General features: G+C 49.6%; 2 protein-coding genes and 2 non-coding genes across 4 annotated transcripts; 1 reads left to right on the forward strand and 3 right to left on the reverse strand.

The window, feature by feature from the left end:
• The first annotated feature begins 332 nt into the window (after window positions 1-332).
• On the forward strand, window positions 333-3,760 carry LOC128727567 (lysosomal alpha-mannosidase). Its single transcript, XM_053821493.1, has 7 exons — window positions 333-411; window positions 504-1,111; window positions 1,190-1,323; window positions 1,391-1,820; window positions 1,854-2,264; window positions 2,310-3,179; window positions 3,250-3,760. Exons 1-7 carry the CDS (start codon window positions 333-335, stop codon window positions 3,694-3,696), a joined length of 2,979 nt encoding a protein of 992 aa, XP_053677468.1. The 3' UTR covers window positions 3,697-3,760.
• Window positions 3,761-3,898: 138 nt separating this feature from the next.
• Window positions 3,899-8,398, reverse strand: LOC128723898 (cGMP-dependent protein kinase, isozyme 1-like). Its single transcript, XM_053817663.1, has 11 exons — window positions 7,310-8,398; window positions 6,888-7,112; window positions 6,480-6,817; window positions 6,134-6,414; window positions 5,902-6,071; window positions 5,645-5,747; window positions 5,277-5,540; window positions 4,693-5,144; window positions 4,465-4,628; window positions 4,202-4,387; window positions 3,899-4,132 (listed from the first exon to the last, which is right to left on the reverse strand). Exons 1-11 carry the CDS (start codon window positions 8,396-8,398, stop codon window positions 3,970-3,972), a joined length of 3,435 nt encoding a protein of 1,144 aa, XP_053673638.1. The 3' UTR covers window positions 3,899-3,969.
• A 10,684-nt stretch (window positions 8,399-19,082) lies between these two features.
• Window positions 19,083-19,155, reverse strand: Trnav-aac (transfer RNA valine (anticodon AAC)). Its single transcript has one exon. It is a non-coding gene; the product is annotated as a tRNA-Val (tRNA).
• A 456-nt stretch (window positions 19,156-19,611) lies between these two features.
• On the reverse strand, window positions 19,612-19,683 carry Trnac-gca (transfer RNA cysteine (anticodon GCA)). Its single transcript has one exon. It is a non-coding gene; the product is annotated as a tRNA-Cys (tRNA).
• Between the last annotated feature and the right edge of the window lie 338 nt (window positions 19,684-20,021).

Raw genomic sequence — 20,021 nt, forward strand, 5'->3', positions numbered from 1 at the left:
TAAAATAGATGTAAGCGATAATAGTGTACATTATACCGCGCCTCCGCGCAAAACACGCTTGTTTTCGTTTTCGAAAACGTACAGCATTTTCACAGTGAGAGGTCGCGTGCACGATGGAACGTAACCGATTAGTTTAGGGCTGTTTTGGGTAAACTTTCGCGAGCTTTTAGGGATGAATAGAAATTGGGAGGATGTTTGTGTTTTTTTCTTGTTTACTTGGGTGGTATTTATTTTGACAAACCATTCGCGCGCATCTAACCCTACTCGCTTGTGGCGGCGATTGCTAACACCACCGTTAACCGTTGCAGTCATGCCCGAAGGCGAAGAAAAATATGCTGAATGTGCATTTGGTGCCGCACACGCACGATGACGTCGGTTGGCTGAAGACGGTTGACCAGTACTATTACGGGAGTAAGTTCCATCGATCGCTGCTACAAATCACAACAGTTCAACTAAACGTTAACACGGCGTTTGTTTGCTTTCGTTTATACGTACGATCGCAGGCAAGACAACGATCCAGAAGGCGGGCGTACAGTACATCCTTGACTCGGTTGTTCAATCGCTGCTGAACGATCCGGCTCGTAAGTTCATCTACGTCGAGTCGGCGTTCTTCTTCAAGTGGTTCAACGAGCAGACGGTTGAACTACAGCAGCAGGTTCGGAAGCTGGTTGACGAGGGTCGGCTTGAGTTTATCGGAGGTGCTTGGAGTATGAATGATGAGGCCGCTGCTCACTATCACAGCGTGATCGATCAGTTCACTTGGGGTTTGCGAAAGCTCAACGATACCTTCGGTGAATGTGGACGACCACGAGTGGGCTGGCAGATTGATCCGTTTGGGCACTCGCGCGAACAAGGATCACTGTTTGCGCAGATGGGCTACGATGGGTTGTTCTTTGGGCGGCTGGATTATCAGGACAAGCGCGAACGGATGACGCATAAGCGGGCGGAGATGATCTGGAAGACGAGCGCTAACCTGGAGGATAGCGAGCTGTTCACGGGCGCGCTGTACAACTTGTACCAGGCACCACCTGGTTTCTGTTTCGATATTCTCTGCTCGGACGAACCGTTCATGGATAGTCCGTACTCTGCGGAGAACAACGTTAAGACGAAGGTATGCAGTGGATGTTGAGCTAGTTTCGGATAGGATTTTGTAGCGCATATTTATGTTTCTCTCTCTCTCTCTGTCCAGGTGGATAAGTTTCTGTACTACGTAAACCTGCAGGCAGAAAGCTATCGCTCCAACAACATCCAACTGACGATGGGCGGTGACTTCACGTACATGGACGCTAACGTGTACTTCAAAAACTTGGACAAGTTGATCAAGTAAGTAAGCAAGAGCACCCGCAAAATGATCATGATCTTCGACTAAAACATTGACGATCACCGACAGGTACACCAACGCACGCCAGTCAAATGGATCCAATGTGAACGTGTTCTACTCGACACCATCATGCTACCTGAAAGCCCTGCACGATGTGGGTATAACCTGGCCGACGAAGAGCGATGACTTCTTCCCATACGCCTCTGATCCACACTCGTACTGGACGGGCTACTATACCTCGCGACCCACAAGCAAGCGCTTCGAGCGTGTCGGCAATCACTTCCTGCAGGTGTGCAAACAGCTCACAGCGCTCGCCCCGATCAAGGAGTCACACATGGAGCCTCACCTGAGCGTGCTGCGTGAGGCAATGGGAGTGATGCAGCATCACGACGCCATCACCGGTACGGAGAAGCAACACGTCGCGAACGATTACGCCCGGATGCTGTTCCGTGCGGTGAAAGCGTGTGGTGCCAACACCCAGGTCGTCCTAAACCAGCTCGTCAACCCGCAGTACAAACGATCGCTAGCGAAGCTGCACCCAGACGAAGGATCCGTTGCTGATCGGCCAAAGTACACGTTCGCGTTCGAATCATGCCATTTGCTGAATGTCAGCAAGTGCGAGCTGACTGAGTTGAAGGACAGCTTCACGGTGACACTGTACAACCCGCTGGCACATGCCGGACATGAGTACGTGCGTGTTCCTGTCTCTGGTGGTCGGTACATCGTCCGAGATTACCGCAATGTGGAGGTGTCTGCTCAGCTCGTGCCAATTCCAGAATCGGTGCTTAACCTGGCGTACCGGTTCAGCAACGCCACCGCAGAGCTGGTGTTCCTTGCTAACGAACTGCCACCGCTCGGGTTCAAGTCGTACTTTGTGACACGTGCGATCGATTCGCTGGATGACTTCCTGCACGAAATGTCAACACCACCTGCAGCCTCACCGGCCAGTCAAGCCGTTGCGGAAGAACCAACGCACTGGCACTCGCAGGAGGTCACCATCGGGAATCGGTACCTGAACGTGTCATTCGATAGCAACGGCTTCCTGAGCACGATCACAATCGATGGAGTCACAAACAGGCTCCGGCAAACGTTCGTATACTACGAGGGAGCACTGGGAAATAACGAGGAGTTCCGCAATCGATCTTCTGGAGCGTACATCTTCCGCCCGAATGGCACAGAGCGAACCGTCACCGAAACCGTCCAGCTGAAGGTGGTGAAAGGTCCCACGGTGCAGGAGGTTCACCAGGTGTTCAACGAGTGGATCAGCCAGGTTGTGCGCATCTACGCCGATGAGAATCACATCGAGTTTGAGTGGATGGTGGGTCCGATCCCGGTGGAGGATGGCATCGGGAAGGAGATCGTGTCACGGTTCTACACCGCTGCTCAGTCGAACGGTGTGTTCTGGACGGATGCGAATGGACGTGAGATGATCAAGCGCGTGCGGAACCACCGGGACACGTGGGCTGTAGATTTGATGGAGAAGATCTCTGGTAACTATTACCCGGTGACGACGAAGATCGCGCTGGAAGACGGTGGTCTTCGGTTGGCGGTGTTGACTGATCGTGCACAGGGTGGATCAAGTTTGGAGGATGGATCGGTAGAGCTGATGGTCCACCGAAGACTACTGCACGATGATGCGTTTGGTGTGGAGGAGGCCCTAAACGAGCAGGCGTTTGGTCGAGGATTAGTAGCGCGTGGCAAACATTGGGTGGTGTTTGGGGCGAAACAACAGACCAGCCCGACTCCGGAGGCTCGTGAGCGGTTCCTGCAGAATCGGATGCTCCTACCGAACTGGTTGTTCTTGAGCGACGTCAGCGAATTCAAGTACGAGGACTGGACGAAGGAGTACACCAACATTGTGAGTATCGCAACGTGGGAGAACGCAACACCGAATCTTAACATCTTTCTATTTCCCGCATGTCTTGCAGTACTCTGCTCTTTCGCTGTCGCTTCCGTTGAACGTGCACCTGCTGACGTTTGAGCCATGGCAGGAGAACAGCATTCTGGTGCGTTTCGAGCACCTGCTCGAGAAGGACGAAGACCCACTATACTCGAAACCGGTGCGGTTCAACGTACAGGACGTATTCAGGCAGTTCAGCATCGACGAGATACGCGAAACGACACTCGCCGCGAATCAGCTAAAGGAGGACTCGAGCAGACTGAAGTTTAAGCCCGATCCTGACTACATCATGTACGGTTCTGTAAGGCGAGATGCAGCGGCTGGCACTCCATCTGCCTCTCCGAAGGTGCAAACTAACCGTTTCTCTGCACCACTCGAAGACATCGCCCGCAACGTTGCCGATGATGGGTTTGAGATCGTTCTCAAGCCGATGGAAATCAGGACATTCATCTTTCAGCTAGAATACAAGCCATAAACGTGGAGGTTAACCTCCGCCCGGTAGTTGTACATCCTATTAAGTTAAATTAGTCAAATAAAAGCTACGCTTCGTTGGGCTTTTCTCAACGAATTTTTAGAACAACCCAGTTCGCGTTCGTTTGTACAGAGCGATCGGTTTTTTTTTTGTTTGCTTTAATGCGACTTACGGCTACGAAAACAGCATCAACCAACTTATTGCTAGGTGCGTATTGCAGATTGTGTGTATCACTAATGGATTCATTGATATGACGGCAGCGTTGCCCTGAAGCTCTCAGAAGTCCGCATCCCATCCGGACAGTTCGTCCGGCGGAATGTCGAGGTCTTTGGGGAAGATGTCGAAGTTGGACATGTCCAGCGGTCCGTGCAGGTTTGGTTGCAGCGGTGATTTGAGCGTCAGTGCGATCAACCCGTCCCAGTCGAAGCCCTGGAACCATCTGCAACAACAAAAAAACATGTAAACTTTAAGGACGTTGGATCCGAGCGAGTTGCTGAGGTAGTTGTACTTGTGCTTTTTGATGTCCTGAACTCCGCCGCGCTGGTAGCCTAACCGCTCCGAGGGCACATCCCGACAGAGCCGCTTGATGAGGCTGATCGCCGCGCGGGACATGTGTTTGGGAAAGTTCACCATGTCGATGCCTTTCAGGATAATGTTGTACGTTTTCATGGGGTCCGCTGCGGTGAATGGTGGGCTGGAGAATGAAAGAGCAAACAAATAATCCATTATTCATGGCTTACTCCCATGAAGCGAGCTTGATAAAAGCCTTACATTCCGGTTAGCAGCTCGTGGATGAGAATTCCCAACGCCCAGTAGTCGACGGACCGATCGTGCCCTTTGTTGAGGATGATTTCCGGCGCTACGTACTCTGGCGTGCCACAGAATGTCCACGTTTTGCTGCTGTAACCGATGAACTTGGAAAACCCAAAATCCACCTACAAAAGGCAATGAGTGATTCATAAGAAAATGAAGAATCGTCAACGACACCAGCGAACGTACCAGCTTGGCGTAGCCTCGCGCGTCCAGGAGCAGATTTTCCGGCTTCAGATCCCGATAGACGATGCCACGGGCGTGCAGAAAATCGAACGCTTGCAGCACGCACGCTACGATGAACTTGGCCGTCGAGTCCTCGAATGTGACGCGATCGCGCAGGATCGTCCACACCTCGCCACCCATGCACGCCTCCAGCAGCATGTACACGTACTTGGTGTCTTTGTACGTCCGGTAAAGCCGGCAAATGAACGGGCTTTGGCATGCGAGCATTATTTTCCGCTCACTGTACATATGCTCTTGCTGTCGGGTATCGACGATGTGGCGCTTTTTCATGCACTTAAGCGCGTACACTTGCGTGTCCTCGTTCCGGTCCACCTTGACCAGTTCGACGCGCCCGAATCCGCCCACACCGAGAGTCCCGACCACGTCCAGGTCGGCCAGATTTACATCCATAAGCTCTGTTCCGAGAGAGAGGGAAAGTTCGATAATAATTAAAAACATGAAAAAAAAACAGACAAGCAACAATGCATTCCTTCCCATGGGACGAGGATTTTTCCACTATGCCCGGAAGCTACCGTCAATCACCTCACCTGGTTGACACGAACCCAGCGACGGGTGAGTGTTCTCCAGATTCCGGAAGGCCAGCACGCGCTCTTCATCACCGTAGTTCTTCTCCTGCAGCTCGCACAGGTCACCGATGTGTTTGGTGAACGATTCGCGATCCAGCGTCAGACACTCGACACCGGGCGACATCGCGATGATGTTGGCCGTCCGCTTGTCCTCCTTAATGAGCGCCTGTTCGCCGAAGTACTCTCCGCGCACGAGGATGCGGATTTCCTCGTCGACCGAACGACCTGCCGGTGGAGAGAGCACAGCGTGAGGTAACAAATGGTAATGAGCCCCTGCAGTGGCCCCTCGGTGGCCTGTTTGGGGGAGAACAAAATATGTATATACGAACCCGGTAGCCGCTGTGTCACCTTCACCGTTCCCTGGCTAATTAAAAAGAACGTGTCTCCGGCGGCTCCCTGGCGGATAATGAACGCACCGGCGGGATAGAATTCCTGGAGGATAGACGCGCGAAACATTATCATTATTTTTAAGGGCTCTTGTGGGTGCCGAGAAACGGGAAAAATAATCTATAAATAGGCCGCTCCTTGTTGCAATTGACCCCATTGGCTTTGCAGTATTTTGCACACACATTGTTGAGCTACTCACCACCTCCAGGACGTCGGCGATTTTCGTCAGCACGTCATTGTTGAGGTGTTTTAGCAGCGGTACCGATTTGAGGAAGCTCACGTTCTCCTCAATCCGTTGCATGCCAGTGCGCATCATGATCTGTTGGAACACTCTCCGATCCAGTACCCAAACGCGGGAATCACACAACACTGAAAGAAAATGATGCTTAAAATGGACCTTCCAGAATGTTCTACAAACATCCCACACCTACCTCGTATGGATGCTGTCCGCGTGCAGTTGTACAGTATCGCCAGCTCACCGAAAGCCCGTCCAGGTCCCATCACACCGAGCACTTTGCTATCCTTGACGACCTCGAACTCACCGGATGCAGACACGTACAGGTGCGAACCCGCTTCACCCTCGTGGATGACGTACTCACCCTTGCGGAACTCCCGGCTGTACATCGAGTCGACGATCTCGCGGATCTGCAACGAGTCGATGTTCTTGAAGAAATCGTTTTCCATGATGGCGTCCTTGATCAGCTGCTTCGCACTGTGGATGCATGAAGTTGGCATTAAACCATGCTGGCAAACTACTGGAGATTCAATAGGGATTACCTGAAGTCCTTCCTGTACTTCGGTATCTTGATGTCACTCGACTGGCTGCCCATCAGATCGCAGCTCTCTCCCGACACACCCTGCTTCTTCATCGCCTGCAGCGTGATGCCTTTGACGGATTTCATCTGATGCAGCTTGAAGCTGTTACCGGAGATGCCAAACAGCTCCGACATCGGTTGCCCGGCCATGGCGTAGTTCGCCTGTATGCTCGACAGTAGTTCACCCTCACCCACAGGCTGACCCTTGTGTGTGGGTGTGACCGGAGGGCTACCCATCGCACCTCGGAGTGGTGCATTCGATTGCTCGAGGCTGCTGACGGCTTTCTGTTGTAGCACGCTCTGCGGGAAGAAAGGTGTTGTTAGTTTTCCTGGCGCAAGAGGTGCAACACAATCGCTCAATTTCCCCTACCTTTAGCTTGTCGATCTCACGCCGCAACTTGTCGATTTCCTCGTCACGTGCCCGTAATAGGCTCCGGAGCCCGTGCAGTTCCTCCTCGACCCCGTGCGGGTCCATGCCACTGATCGTCATCGAACTGCCGTACGATTGCAAGCTGTCAGCCTGGCCAGTCAGTGACTTCCGCCGGGAATCTTCCGTCAGCACTTTGCCCCAGAACTTGACCGAGTTCTTGCGTATCTATTTTATGCGCGCGCGCGCGAGAGAGACAGAGGGAGACGTGGAATTAATGGGCTTCCCGGTAGGACGATGCCACGGGTGACGATCAAGCAAACTGATTAGCACCTCGCGCTTAGCAGCATCGTCTGAGCAACACGCGAACGTAGGCTTCGCCATTAAGCCAGAGCCCCCTCGACAGCTTCAAACCCCATACGTACCCGCTCCTTGACCGGTGTGTCGATGTTCGGGACGATCTTGGACGTCTTGCGCATCAGCAGCGACGACCCATTCCCCATCGGACCGAGTATGCCGGACTGGATGAGGTACTCCTTGGCGGAGCAATCGAACTTCGACGGGATGACGGGACTGAGCTGCAACACCGACGGTGGGCTCGGTGGGCTATTTTCCGCACTACACGGCCCACCCGTCCGGTGATGCGTTGGCCCTTCGGCAAGCTCCCGACCGGTGTCAAGTGAAATGCTCAGTTTTCCCGCACCGTCCGCAAACAGCAGCCGGTCCTTGCGCGTTGGTATCGCACACGCGCTGCTCACCTTCGCGCCACTGCCACCGTTCGCGTCAATTAACACCCCACGGTAAGGGTCGTCAAGGGACCTGCCCGGGTCTAGGTCAGTGGATGGCTCTCGGTGGGTGTTCTCTTCGACCGGATCCACTTCTGCGATTTCACCACTCAACCCCGTGTAGCTACGCTGTTTGAACGTGACCGTGTCCTGGTCGCGCTTTTGCAGGACGAACTCCGGATGAAAGGCGGTCCCGAGGGTGGGCGTTGAGAAGCGCTTGGAATGAGCGATCGAGGCCGCGTGCAGGACCTCGTACTCCCCGTGGGGTAACGTCCTCACAGGACCACCGGGGTCCTTCGCTGAGACCGCTCCGAACACGGTCGTAGGACTATCCGGGTGGGCGAATGAGCGCACCGTAACCCGCCGAATGTCCTTGTCGGACAGGGAGATGGGCCGAGGACGACTCGACTCGACTGATCGTGCCGGAGGCTCGTTCGAACGCACGGATGCGAATGGATCCTCGGTGCAGCCACACTCGACGTACAGGCTGCCGCAGGTGTTGGACTTCCGAAACCACGCACGGTGCGCCGTTGGCGATTCGGGACGAACTGATTCGTCGCTCGGGCGTCCATCGCCGCCATCGTTGGGCTGGTCGCCCGGTGCGTGTGTTGGTGGTGACCGGATGGTGACGACGCTGGAACCACTCGTCGGTGGTAGTGGCCCGGCCATTGTGGCCACCAGGGTTCGATTATCACCTAGCTGAATATTTTCCCTCTTAATCGCCTCCATCGCTAGGGTGGGCGAGCGCGCGCGCGTTCGCGCACCCCTTCGATTGTCCACGTGGCGTTCTACTTTAACTGCGAGCGACCTTGCGGTGGTACGCCGAGGCTCAGGGTTAATGGGTGACCCTAAGGGTTCCCCGGGTTGTTCGTTCTCGATTCGGTTGCTGGTCCCAGCGACGGTTGCGGGCCCATTCGGTGTGGTGGTCGCGTTTTGCGTAGAGAATAAAAAAGAGCGCAAAAGGGGACCACGTGTTTTTTCGAGACGCCACGACCTAACGGAACGAAATACCAAACAATGACGCCGATTAGTCAATCAGGGGGTGAAATTTCACTTTCCACGGCCGGTATCGGCACGCGTCGCGCACAAAACGGCCCCGGTCCCGGTTTGTGTACCACCCCAAGACCAAGAACAAATGTTTGCCGTCGCGCTCGGTGCGTTTCTGCATCGTTTCCGGCCGATCGCTAATGTTGTTTCACTGTAGCGGCTAATTGATGGCGATGGTGTGCTTAGAGCAACACTTCACGCGCGATCTGAAGCGGTACGTGTGCGGGAAAGTGTCAATAGGCGGCGAACAACACCTGGGTGGTTTCTGGACCCAGAAGGGAGGGAGATTTACATGCCAGTAGGAAGGTGGCTCCCTCATAAATCGAAGGGCAAACTGACAATGTGACTCATCTATTTTTCATGACCCATTCTAAGCGATAAGAACGTCAACGAACGTCAGTTGCCGTCAACGCGAGGATATAAGAGCTATTATTTTGCCCTGTTTTTTGGGACGCAAATCCAAAGATCTTCCAATCTCGGGCGTTGATCTCGCCTTGAACGAGCAGTACAATAGAGACTCTGGCGCATTCTAAACCCGTACAAGCCAGCGGTGGCCTAGCTGCGTGATTTAAAATTCCTTTGTCCCCTCGGGGGGGCTAGTCTTTCAGGGTCGACGTGCAGCTGACTTCAATTAACACATCACTGCATGATGGATGATCGAAATTTGCATATACGACTTAAAAACGTGCCACTAAGCGCTTGCAGATCATCCCAGAGATGACTTCCGTGGGCTGAGATGTCGTCGTTGCTTTAGATTGAAAGCTTCAATCGGATGTGTTTTGCGGCAAGTGATCTCGTTTAATTGTAGCAATTCACACGATCGCTAACCATCCTAACACCCCGATCGATCGATTCCCGTCTAAGAGTGTGTTTTTTGTGAGCAATCCGAACGTACGCGAGCGGTAGAGTGTGGTTAACATATTCCAACCGGCCGGGCCGGGACAGCGTCACTGACATCAGGCAGGTGCTAATGAATCGCAAGCAAAGCCTGTTCCCAACCGTCGAGGCTGGTGGACGTTGCCGTCGCAACGCAAAACGCTACCAGAATCATCCCAGCGGACGCGTTAATAGATATAACGGCTTGATGATTAGCCACATGCACTCAAAAAAAAAGCTTGCCTTTCCGATCGATGGTTTTTCGAGGTGATTTAGAAATATTTATTTTTGACAAACGTCTCCATTTGTGAAACGGGTTTGGAGCGGATGCAATCTCACTTAGCCGTGTTTACCTACGGAACTAGACGACGAAAACATAGTCGAATCGATTTTACGAGCCAAACATGACAATAATCCTTTCCTTGGGCACTGATTATCATTTCCAGTGGCGACCTACTTTTCCTGCTTTGTGTCCTGAGCTGCCATCAAAATGCCACCAAAGAACTCGTCCTCGACGAAGCGGGCGTTCCCGTCGTTGACCGATGCAGTGGAAATCAACCTCGACAAATGAAGACAGCAACAAAAAAAACAAGGCTCCAAAACCCAGCCGCGTGTTCTAAACGACCCCAGGGGACCTCGAACGCTTCCGTGATTAGACGTTCATTAGAGCACGACGTCACCCAGGACGCGAGTAGGCTGTTTACCGTCACGCACCGGCGAGCGGGCAGAATGTCGTGAATGAATTCGCTCGTGCTGGTTACCTTTTTTGAAATGTGACACAAATTGCACACGCTAGGGCAGAGTGGGAAGCGAACAGAGACGAGAAGGACGACGTCAGTGAGTTCTTTTGTGGGTTCGTGTCCGTCGTTCGTGAAGAGTTGGTTGGGAATGCACAGCGTGTCCCATCTGTGTGTGGACACGATCAATAGAAGGGAGAAGCTTGGGGGTTGAGAAAACAGGAATTCAATGGAAAACTGTAAAATATCGTTGTTGGGATTGTACCACTTTTTTAAAACACTTGTATCCCGCGTTGTTACTGAAATAACAAATTCTTTAAGCAGGCAATTGTAGCAGGATAAATTTGAAATTTAATAAAAAGGAGTCGTGAATGTCCTTCTTAATGTAGATGGCCTATCACATGGGTCAAGGACTCGAAAGCGGAACTGACATTGGAACTACACGCCTTACAACCCAGTAATACATTTTTACAAATCCAAACCGGAACACACGGTCCCGGTCGCGTAAAAGTGTGATTCCCTGTGCCCAGTGCACCAACAACATACGTTAAAAGAGTCCGCGAGTTCGCGGACATGTGAAACCATACCCTTAATGAAAGCGACATTCCCCCATCGTGTCACGAGGGAAACAAACGGCCAACGAACAACGCGTTGGGGGTGGGACGGTGACTCGTCAGTGGCTAAAAATAGACCCCGAAACAATCGTCAATTTCCTCGCGAAGGAACGAACCTCTGGCCTAGGGTGGGACCACCGCACACCTTCAAACAAGCCGGACGTTTTCCATGCCGCCAAACACACAACGGCCGGAAAACTAGATACGGCCTGGGTTGATGTGCGGGTGGAAGACCAAACCTCGGACGCCGAGAAAATCATGTCATTTCCCTGCCCTTTGTTTACACCGACGGTGCTTGAAGCGATACAGGCAGCATGGAAAGGAGCGCATGCAAACGGAAGCATTAGCGAGACGGCTAGCAGGCGATCGACAATCGGGCCACCCTTCGAGTGAGCGGGAAAGGATCTACCAAAGGAAATGGAGAAACGACCACGATGGGCGACTGTAGAAAGAAATGAAAAAAAAAACGCATCCACTTACGGCGGCACGGCGAGTCACGAAAATTGTGGCCCACTTTTTTGAAAATTACGACCCCAGCGAGCATAAAATAAAGCTTGGCACGAACTTTAGCGGGGTGAGTTCTGATTTTTGTTTTGTTTTCCGCGAGAACCGCACTCGTTCATATGCTTTCTCTCGCTCCCGTTCTCGACCTAGCCCTAGGAAAACTCTGTTCACCTTCACCGTTGTACGCCGGTGTCAACGGCTGCATTGAGGCAGTAGGCCATGGATTGGCACTTTATTGCCACGCGACCACGACCGGCGAGGCGAGACATTTGTTTCGCAAATTATGCCCAAGGTAAAGCGGCTAGTTGCAAAAACCGAACTAAACAAAATCGTTCCCACCCGTTTGCGGCTCGTACACAGTTCGAGTTCGAGTGTTTCCTTTTCATGTTTTGTGGCGTTTTTTTTTTCGCCTCCTGTTATATTCACGAACCAAACGCGTGCATAGGTCGCCCCCTTCCAGGATTGCGACGTCGTGGAAATGTGGCCCCGGAACGGAATATATTAAAGCTGCTAAACGACCACAAAGCGGATGCCGCCACGAAAGTCGTGCCCGACGTTCGCCACCGGAACGAGATTTGTTAATTTTCGACTTTTTGAGGCAAGTACCCTAAAATAGACCGTTACGGGTGCGTTACCGTCCCGCCGTGACATTTGCAACATCCGACGCGCTCTTGGGAGTGGGTGGTTTGAACTGGCGTAGAAACTTTGCCGTGAGTGTATGCTTCAAGAAGGTTTATATCGAATAAAATAAAAACGCCCGCAGGTGGTTTAAATGCAACGAAAATTCGTTAATCCGCGAAACGGTTACGGCACGCGAAAGATCGGTGCAAATATCACGCTAAACTGTTGCACCATTTTTACTGGCGTTTGCATTCGTTCGCTCATCGCCGTGCGAAGAACCATAAATAGCTATTGTTCCGAGGTGTTCGTTATCTGAACTGGTGGTACGCGTACATCGGCGAACGTTTGGCACGTGATGAATGTCTCCAGATAGCAGTTAATGTGTAACAAAAGCGGGTAGTATGACGGAGACATTGTTGTCCGAATTGGGGCGGAATTGCATGAGCCAGCCGACGAGATGATTCCAAGGCGTTGCATTTGATTGATACTTCCGGTCTAATTAAAGCATCATTAACCCTTGCAAGCAATCCCGATGGGATGCACATTTCAAGACCAGTTAGATTTTTCAAAAAGAAATCTGTATTTTTTTCATTTATAGAAAACGAAATCTGATCTATTTTAATTTAATTATTACTCTACTATGGATTAAAAATAATGGCTTACACTTTATTTCAAGTTATTCTAATATTTTCATATCTATTTAATTTACTTAATTCCCAATTTATTCCGTTTTTTTGAATTTTTATTGTTTAAAAAAAACTTGATTTCATGAACATCCGAGACAATATCTACATGGCTGTATACATGGGTGTAAGATAAATATCTACATGGCCTCCGGTATGATTCATCACCATCGATGCAGACGTAGCTACTCATATTGACCGTTCAATTTATTCACCTGCCAATGAAAGCTATATGCCGTACTCGCACCGATCCCAAACCGACGTTCGGTTGCAAGCACGAGTTTATGATGCTATCTGCACAACATCTGTCGAAAGGGTACTTCAGCGGTAGGTGATAACAATAACCCACGCGGAATTACCGCAAACCAACAAACCCGTCCACGGTCTCGAGCGTTTGCAACCGCAAAGAGGGTAGCGATCCCGACCAAGCTGGCCCTGAATATCGACAGACACCTGCGTTCGAATGCTGATTGATCGGCATCAGGGGGAATTCTCAGGAGCTTCCGGTTCATACACCACCCCCGTCAGCTTATCGCCGTCGCTTATCGCACACCGCTTAGCGAGGGCACGCGAGGAACAACCTGGGGTTGGCCAAAAAGAGTTCAGCTCCCAACTAGCAGCAAATGGAGCAAACTAGATCAACCGCTCGATTATCCCAACAAAGCTTACCGTTCGGTGCGATAGGGCGAAAGGTCGGTCAAAGACGCCATTTTGATGCCATACGTGTCGCTGGCAGTGCCATCTGGCCGGGATTACCCGCATGGGGCGAAAGTTCGCTGGGTATTGTTTTTATCTTTGTTTATCGAGCTTCCCAGCAGTATCGTAAGATAAAACCATGAGGAAGACAACTGGTGCAACGAAAATCCCTGCGAGAAAAACTCGTTTGAAACCAGCTGTACTCTGTCAACCGGAGGCCAGTAAACCCAGCTAGCTTGCCATCAGACATCCCAAGGGATTCCGTTGCGATCGCTACTCCCACTTCGGTGTGCGGGATCATTTTCGGTTGAAAGAATTTTGCGTTCTTTAAACACCACAGAAGGGTGATGCAAACCTCTATCCTATGTGGATCAGTGGATCTGTTTGTTCCGTAGTGGGTGGTTGTGAAGAAAGATCGATAGTACTACAACCGAGCCAAGCTTATCGCTTTCAATTTTCTTCCCACCGTGGGGGTGTTTGTGTGGTTGCTCCATCCCCACGGAGCGGCTGCTGCAGATAAGAGAGATAAACATGATACCACCGGTTACTTGAAAAAAAAAACGCAGAAATTTCCTCGAACCTTCGATCGGGTAGCATGAGATCAACAAGGTTAAATAAAGCCTAAAGTAACCTGCAAGGTTAACAAACGGAATGCGCTTGTTTCAAGTAACACATCCTCTCAAAAGCTAGGCAAACAAACATTCCCAAGATTGGCAATCGGGCGAAGATTGGTAGGACGTGCGATGCAATCGCCAGCAGCCAAGGTCGAACATGAAATAGCTCGTTTAACATCAACAACACGCTTTGTGGTGGATGGCGTGCCTTTTTTTTATACATATATTTTTCTCCTGAAACGATCTCGATCATCGGGATCGTTTTAATACTCCTTACTCGTTCGCACCTTTTGAGAAAGAATGCGTTGCTGATCAGCACCACAAGAGAGAACGGTCAATAAAACGCACGATAAAGAGCGAAAGAAGCGTTTTAATTTACGTTTATTGTTTTAGCAGTGATCGTTTGTTCGATGGATCAAGAATCTCTGCGTTGCGGAGTGGCGAAAGAGTTAGCCTAAATCTCGGACCCATGCCCCCACAGGTATCTATTCTTGGCACACGCCGGGAGGTTGGTAGAGTATCAAAATTTTACATCTCAATCGAACCGTGTGTGTGGAGTGAATTTACGGCGCACTAATTAATTGATCTATATTTAACCCCCCCCGTTTATAACGCGCGCCGGTGGTCGGATTTGGCAGGCGCCATTTGGTGTCCGGGAAGCGTGCCGTTTTGGATGGCGCACCTTTAAAGAAATCGAAATAAAAACAAGACAACGGAAGGAGCGGACTAGTTTTGGTGGTACATCATCGTTAATCGAGCGCTATAAATAAGCCCGCTGCACGCGTGCTCGGCTCGTGAACGCACCCCGGAGAACGATGTGAGCCAGTTTCTCCGGTTACCGAGACGCAAAAATACAAGACGAGACGAAATAAATTATAACGCCTCACGGCTGTGGGTATAATAATAAAAATATTAATGTCAATAACGAACGCTTCCTGCGGGGACGCACGGGCGAGTCTTTCACAATCTAGCGCTGCATCTCATGCGATCGTCTTCATTCGCACGAGCCGCGCCCGATTAACCACTTAAGGATCAGAAATCCGTCTATTGACAACGCGAACGCCGTCTGCCCTGATTCGGTGTTAACGCTTCCTGCTTTACACAACCGTGCGTGCGGGTATGGGTGTGTGGAATTTAAATAGACCCAGCCATCAGTATCCAGGCGTTTTGTGCGGCCTTGGGCCAACCTTTTGGTTGGTGGGATAGGCATATTAAAAAATACAGCCAGATGAAACGACACAATCTGACTGGACTGGGTTTTGTTTCCACGATAAGGATGCCTTATGGCGTCCGATAAGATTCGGCCAACGAGTCGATGCGCGCTGTTGTCGAAACCATCAAATCTCTTGGGGCTTTTTGCAACTTTCGTTATCTTCCGGGTCCTAAGGTGGGCTTATTTTCTAGTTGTTCGTGTGTCTTGCTAGAGCAATATTTATAAATTTGAGTATTTTATGCCTTTTGAAATCCTCATACAACGAATATCTGTTATTATTTTGAATTTTCGAGAGAAATCGGTAAACTTGCACCGTTACTATACTTTGCCACAAGCCTCGATGGAGGCGCTTGGTACTTCAAGCCGACTGGTCGATCGGCACTCCGCGACAATTAATCACACGCCCGTGTTCCATTTTAATCCGCACAATAAATCACTGCTCTATTCTTCGATAGAGTTGTTGTTAATCGAGTTTTAATTCTTTCACGTGCTCCCCACGGAGCAATCTTGATAACAGCAAACAAAAAAAAAGGGGCACGTTAAATCAGGCTCAAACCAGTACCGTGCGCGGCGTTGGCCGCTAGTACACCGAAACAGCTTATCCACTGTGTGGAAATTGTTGTAAATCGTATTAAAAAGTAACAAACAGCAGAGCAAAAAAAAAAGAAAACAATCACACACAGTCACTCGTGGTTTCAGCGTAAGATAACGTGTGCGGGAGCTGATTTGCTTTGCCTTTAAATTTAAGCCCCTTCGGCTTTGTTCGTTCACTTTACCTTACGTTAGCCGCCGGATTTCCTGTCACACGGCACGACAGTCCCATACGGTTTCCTCTTTCCGGCCCGCGGGCGTTTTGGTGGCCGTTTTTCAACGGGCGCTGAACTTTAAGCTTCTTTTCGGTCGTATCATTGGAGTGCAGAAAATAACTCCACACATTTTTCACCCGAACGCATTCGCACTAAATGCACCGAAAACCGAAACCTTGGTTGTTTGGTTTTATTTTTCGGCTTGTTTGCTAAGCGTTTATTAGTCACTTAATAACGGCTGATTAGCTGAAACAGTAGCCGTAATGGAACCGTTTACCGAACCCATCCCACTCCCGGGGTCGAATATGGCGACGACTTATGCAACCGTTCTCGCACGCCTCACCTCACGGATCACCATCGACGGTGATGGCGATCCATTTCGAACGATACGGCAGGAGGTCGTAAAATGTACGCTCGCCCCATGGAACTTACATACACGTTACGACGTCCACGAAGGGGATCTTACGGTGACGGTCCGGATCACGTCCGTCTAAGCGCTAATCACACCCGTTTTATTATTACCCCGTTACAAGTTAGCGAAACTCGAACGCGCTTTTCGGCTGCACGTCTCAGAATAGCCGCGTGGGACAACGATTTCGAACGCAACTGAACGAACGCGTTGGCGGTTGAACGCGAACAAGCACGTGCTAATCACGCGAGCACTCGCGAACGCACCACCAGTCTGCGCTAGTGGCCGTTTCGCGAAGCACTAGAGAATTTTTGTTTTCACTTGCCACGGAGGAAAAACTGCACTGCAACTAGAATGGGAGTCGAAACAAACAAAAAAAAATCCCCCAGCGATCGGATCGGATGGTCCGGGTTCCGATTTCCGATCCGCTTTGCTTGGCTGATTCCGGTGGACTGAACCGGTGCGGGCCGTTGTTGATAAGTAATTTTCGTCCACCCGGGTTCGCCGCGGACAATCGCGCGACAATTCGCGCCACCGGTCGCCTCCCTTTTGCGGCCGTACGCGCGCATGCGGTCCGTGGTGGTGTGCGTGCGCGAAACGAGAGACACACGCCCAGCGAACCGAGCGCGGTGTGCTCTTGGGCGTATTTTCTCGCGCGCGCACGCACGCACGGGCAAGCGAGATAAGCGGGCTTTTGCGTATGGGGTTGAAGGCACGTTATGGGGTGCGTTGAGGGTGCGCGCGTCTTGCGAGCGCAACACATCTCTCTCGGTGGTACGTTGCGTTCGCGCGTTAAAGTTTGAAACTCGCGGTTTTTCCCCTCGGAACGGGAAATGTGGTTTGGAAGGAGGCACTTGTTGGACAGGGAAAGCGAATGTGGCCCTTACGGAAAGGGGGGAAGATTTCATATTTCGAAAAAATGCAGCACCAAGAAAGTGGCGGAAAAATGACCGCGTGCAAATGACCGCGCATACATATGCAAATAGTCGAGCACGTGCCTTTCTGGCGTGTGCATGTATGCCCGAAGGTGGATGACAGTTGATGTGTGCACGAACTAACGGGTGGTGGGTGGCGAAGAGAAAGAGAGAGGAGGGAGGTGCTTGGGGGAGGACACAGAAACGGAAAAATGTATGAACGATTCGCCCGTGGGGGTTAGCCTATGCGTGAGGAAAAACGGGGTGTCGGTGTCACCAAAGGGAGTTTGTTGCGGCAAGAGGGATAGGTGTGCATAGATATGTTCCGTCTTTGTTGTAGCCGAGCCGAGGGTGGGACGTAAAGTAACCTAATGGAAATTGTCTTTGCTTGTGGAAAATGTATGGTATTAAGATGAAAATCGTTCAAATTGATCAATTAGGATCATTTAATTGATAAATTCGACCAATGTTTGAAATTACAAGACATGTTTCTTTGAAAAACGAATAACGTTTTTTTACGTATATTGTACATACTAATACACGCGAAAAACTATTACTAATCTACTCCTAAAAATGGGTTTTGTAAATTTTAAAACAATCCCTAGGTAAAAGACACAAATCAATAAAAAATAACTGAATGAAATGTGTTTAAAAATAGAAAATTCAAAACCTTAAAGATACAAATAGGACTCATTCATTAAAAATCTCGTATTTGAAGCACGTGAGTAATTGATTCTACTTTGGAGAATATAAACCGCATTAAATCAATTATCTTATCTGCGTCTTCTACCCGGCCCACCACTGTTCTAGAGCCACTGCAACGTTGACTTCACCCACACTGATTTTATTTTACTTTCTCATAAGCGGGTGGTAAATATTTGAGTAGCAGGCGAAAACACTCTATCAAAACAACAACAGCGGCTAACCAATCGCGACCGAACCTAAAGCGCCGGTTCCGGTAGAAAAGGGTGGTTGGCAGCACACACAAAAAAATCCCGTCGCTCTCGTGAGGTTGCTGTATGTGAGGACAGCTACGATTCGTGAAATGGGACGCCAAACGTTGTGTGGCACGAAAAATTATCCCTCTGCGGCGCTGTCAACCGTGTCCACGTTAGCTGGTTCGGTGTCTTGTCTGATTGTCGTAACGAGTGCGGTAAATACGGTCCCACAAATCATAGCAAACAGCCAATGGGCCGTGGCTGTGGCCACCGGAAAACTGTACCCTGTTTCCCGAGAAAACGCTACCAGGTCGAGGTCGGGCTTGAGTTGTAAAACTGTGACTATGACCATAAAGCTGAGGGCCGGAGTTTTCCTGGAGTTTGCCTAATTCTGATGGCTTGATTTATGATCCTGGAACTTTGGGTTGCAAATCGATTAGAAGAAGTATTATTGCACGGATTCTAAATGGGACTAGCTAGGGGTAGAACGACTAGGTAGGATATTACCTGGTATCGTATTAAATCGATCTTTCACTTGGTAGAGCGACATCAATCATACAGTTTTTCAGAAACTATTTTTGATTTGTTGCAAAAATAAATGAAAGTAAAAAATCGATAACATGCACTAAAACATGTAATTCAATCAACATTGTATATAATATATCTATTTTCAGGTTTACTGTGTCTATGGGAAGTAAAATTATTAATGTTTTGTTTGTTTTTACAAAAGGTAGATCGATTTGTTTCCGCCCGGGATCGAACCGGGGGCCTTCCGCGTGTTAGGCGGATGTGATAACCACTACACCACGGGAACAGGTGATTGGGTTGGAGATACTTAAAGATCCGAGCAAATAGTCATTTGTTTCACCTTCTTTAACACACTTTTTTTTAAGAATACTTTTACTAAAAAACAAAACGATGAACCTTTTAAATGAAACAACATGATTTGTTTCATTTTATTTAAATTTAATAGATTAACGTTAAATCTATTTTATGTTCAGTATTCAAACTAATTCAATTTGAAACAAGTCTAGATATTTCAAAATAAAATATTTAACAATAAAGTCGTAAAATGCTTCAAAAATTCATAACATAGCGTGAGTTCTAGCCCTACCAAAATGAAGCTTATGTCCTTTAAAAGACTTTACCTCTTTACTTTACACTACCAAAAATGATGTTGCATCCACCACAGGCATTATTATTATTCAATGTTGATCAATCGGCATCAACATTCAATATCTAATATGCTTGTAGTATCTTCTCTTCACTCAGGGGGCACTCGGGTTTGAACCGGGGACCTCTCGATCTGCAGTCGAATGCTCTACCACTGAGCTATACCCCCAACGATATCACAAAATACCGACACTTGTTGCAATAGATACAGATGGTGATATATTTACGATACTACTTGGCTGGTACATCAAGAGTGCAGCTTTTCCATGCGAAAAGCACGGCTCAATGTTAGCTAGCATACACACAAAAAGGATCGTAATATGATGCAGCTTTTTACACGCAACAAAGCACCGCATACTTACCTTTTACAAACGATTTAACAACCTAAACCGATGGACAAGTACACGAGAGCCACTTGATTAATTTTTTGTCAATTTTTTAATTTATTATCAGAAACGTATTTTCAGAGTCCACCCCTCAATCCTTCGCTTGATTTGACTATCTCTG

The sequence above is a fragment of the Anopheles nili genome, chromosome 3, assembly GCF_943737925.1.
Source record: "Anopheles nili chromosome 3, idAnoNiliSN_F5_01, whole genome shotgun sequence".
In the NCBI taxonomy this organism is placed as follows: domain Eukaryota; kingdom Metazoa; phylum Arthropoda; class Insecta; order Diptera; family Culicidae; genus Anopheles; species Anopheles nili.

Bases quoted from the DNA above. Each gene is read 5' to 3' on its own strand.
- LOC128723898 (XM_053817663.1), bottom strand. From the start codon at position 8,398: ATGGAGGCGATTAAGAGGGAAAATATTCAGCTAGGTGATAATCGAACC. The intron at 5,748-5,901 runs GTGAGTAGCTCA...TCTATCCTCCAG, and splicing joins TCGCCGACGTCCTGGAGGTG to GAATTCTATCCCGCCGGTGC. The intron at 5,145-5,276 runs GTGAGGTGATTG...CTCTCGGAACAG, and splicing joins GCTGGGTTCGTGTCAACCAG to AGCTTATGGATGTAAATCTG.
- LOC128727567 (XM_053821493.1), top strand. From the start codon at position 333: ATGCTGAATGTGCATTTGGTGCCGCACACGCACGATGACGTCGGTTGG. The intron at 1,821-1,853 runs GTCAACCCGCAG...TCGCTAGCGAAG, and splicing joins AGGTCGTCCTAAACCAGCTC to CTGCACCCAGACGAAGGATC. The intron at 3,180-3,249 runs GTGAGTATCGCA...CATGTCTTGCAG, and splicing joins CGAAGGAGTACACCAACATT to TACTCTGCTCTTTCGCTGTC.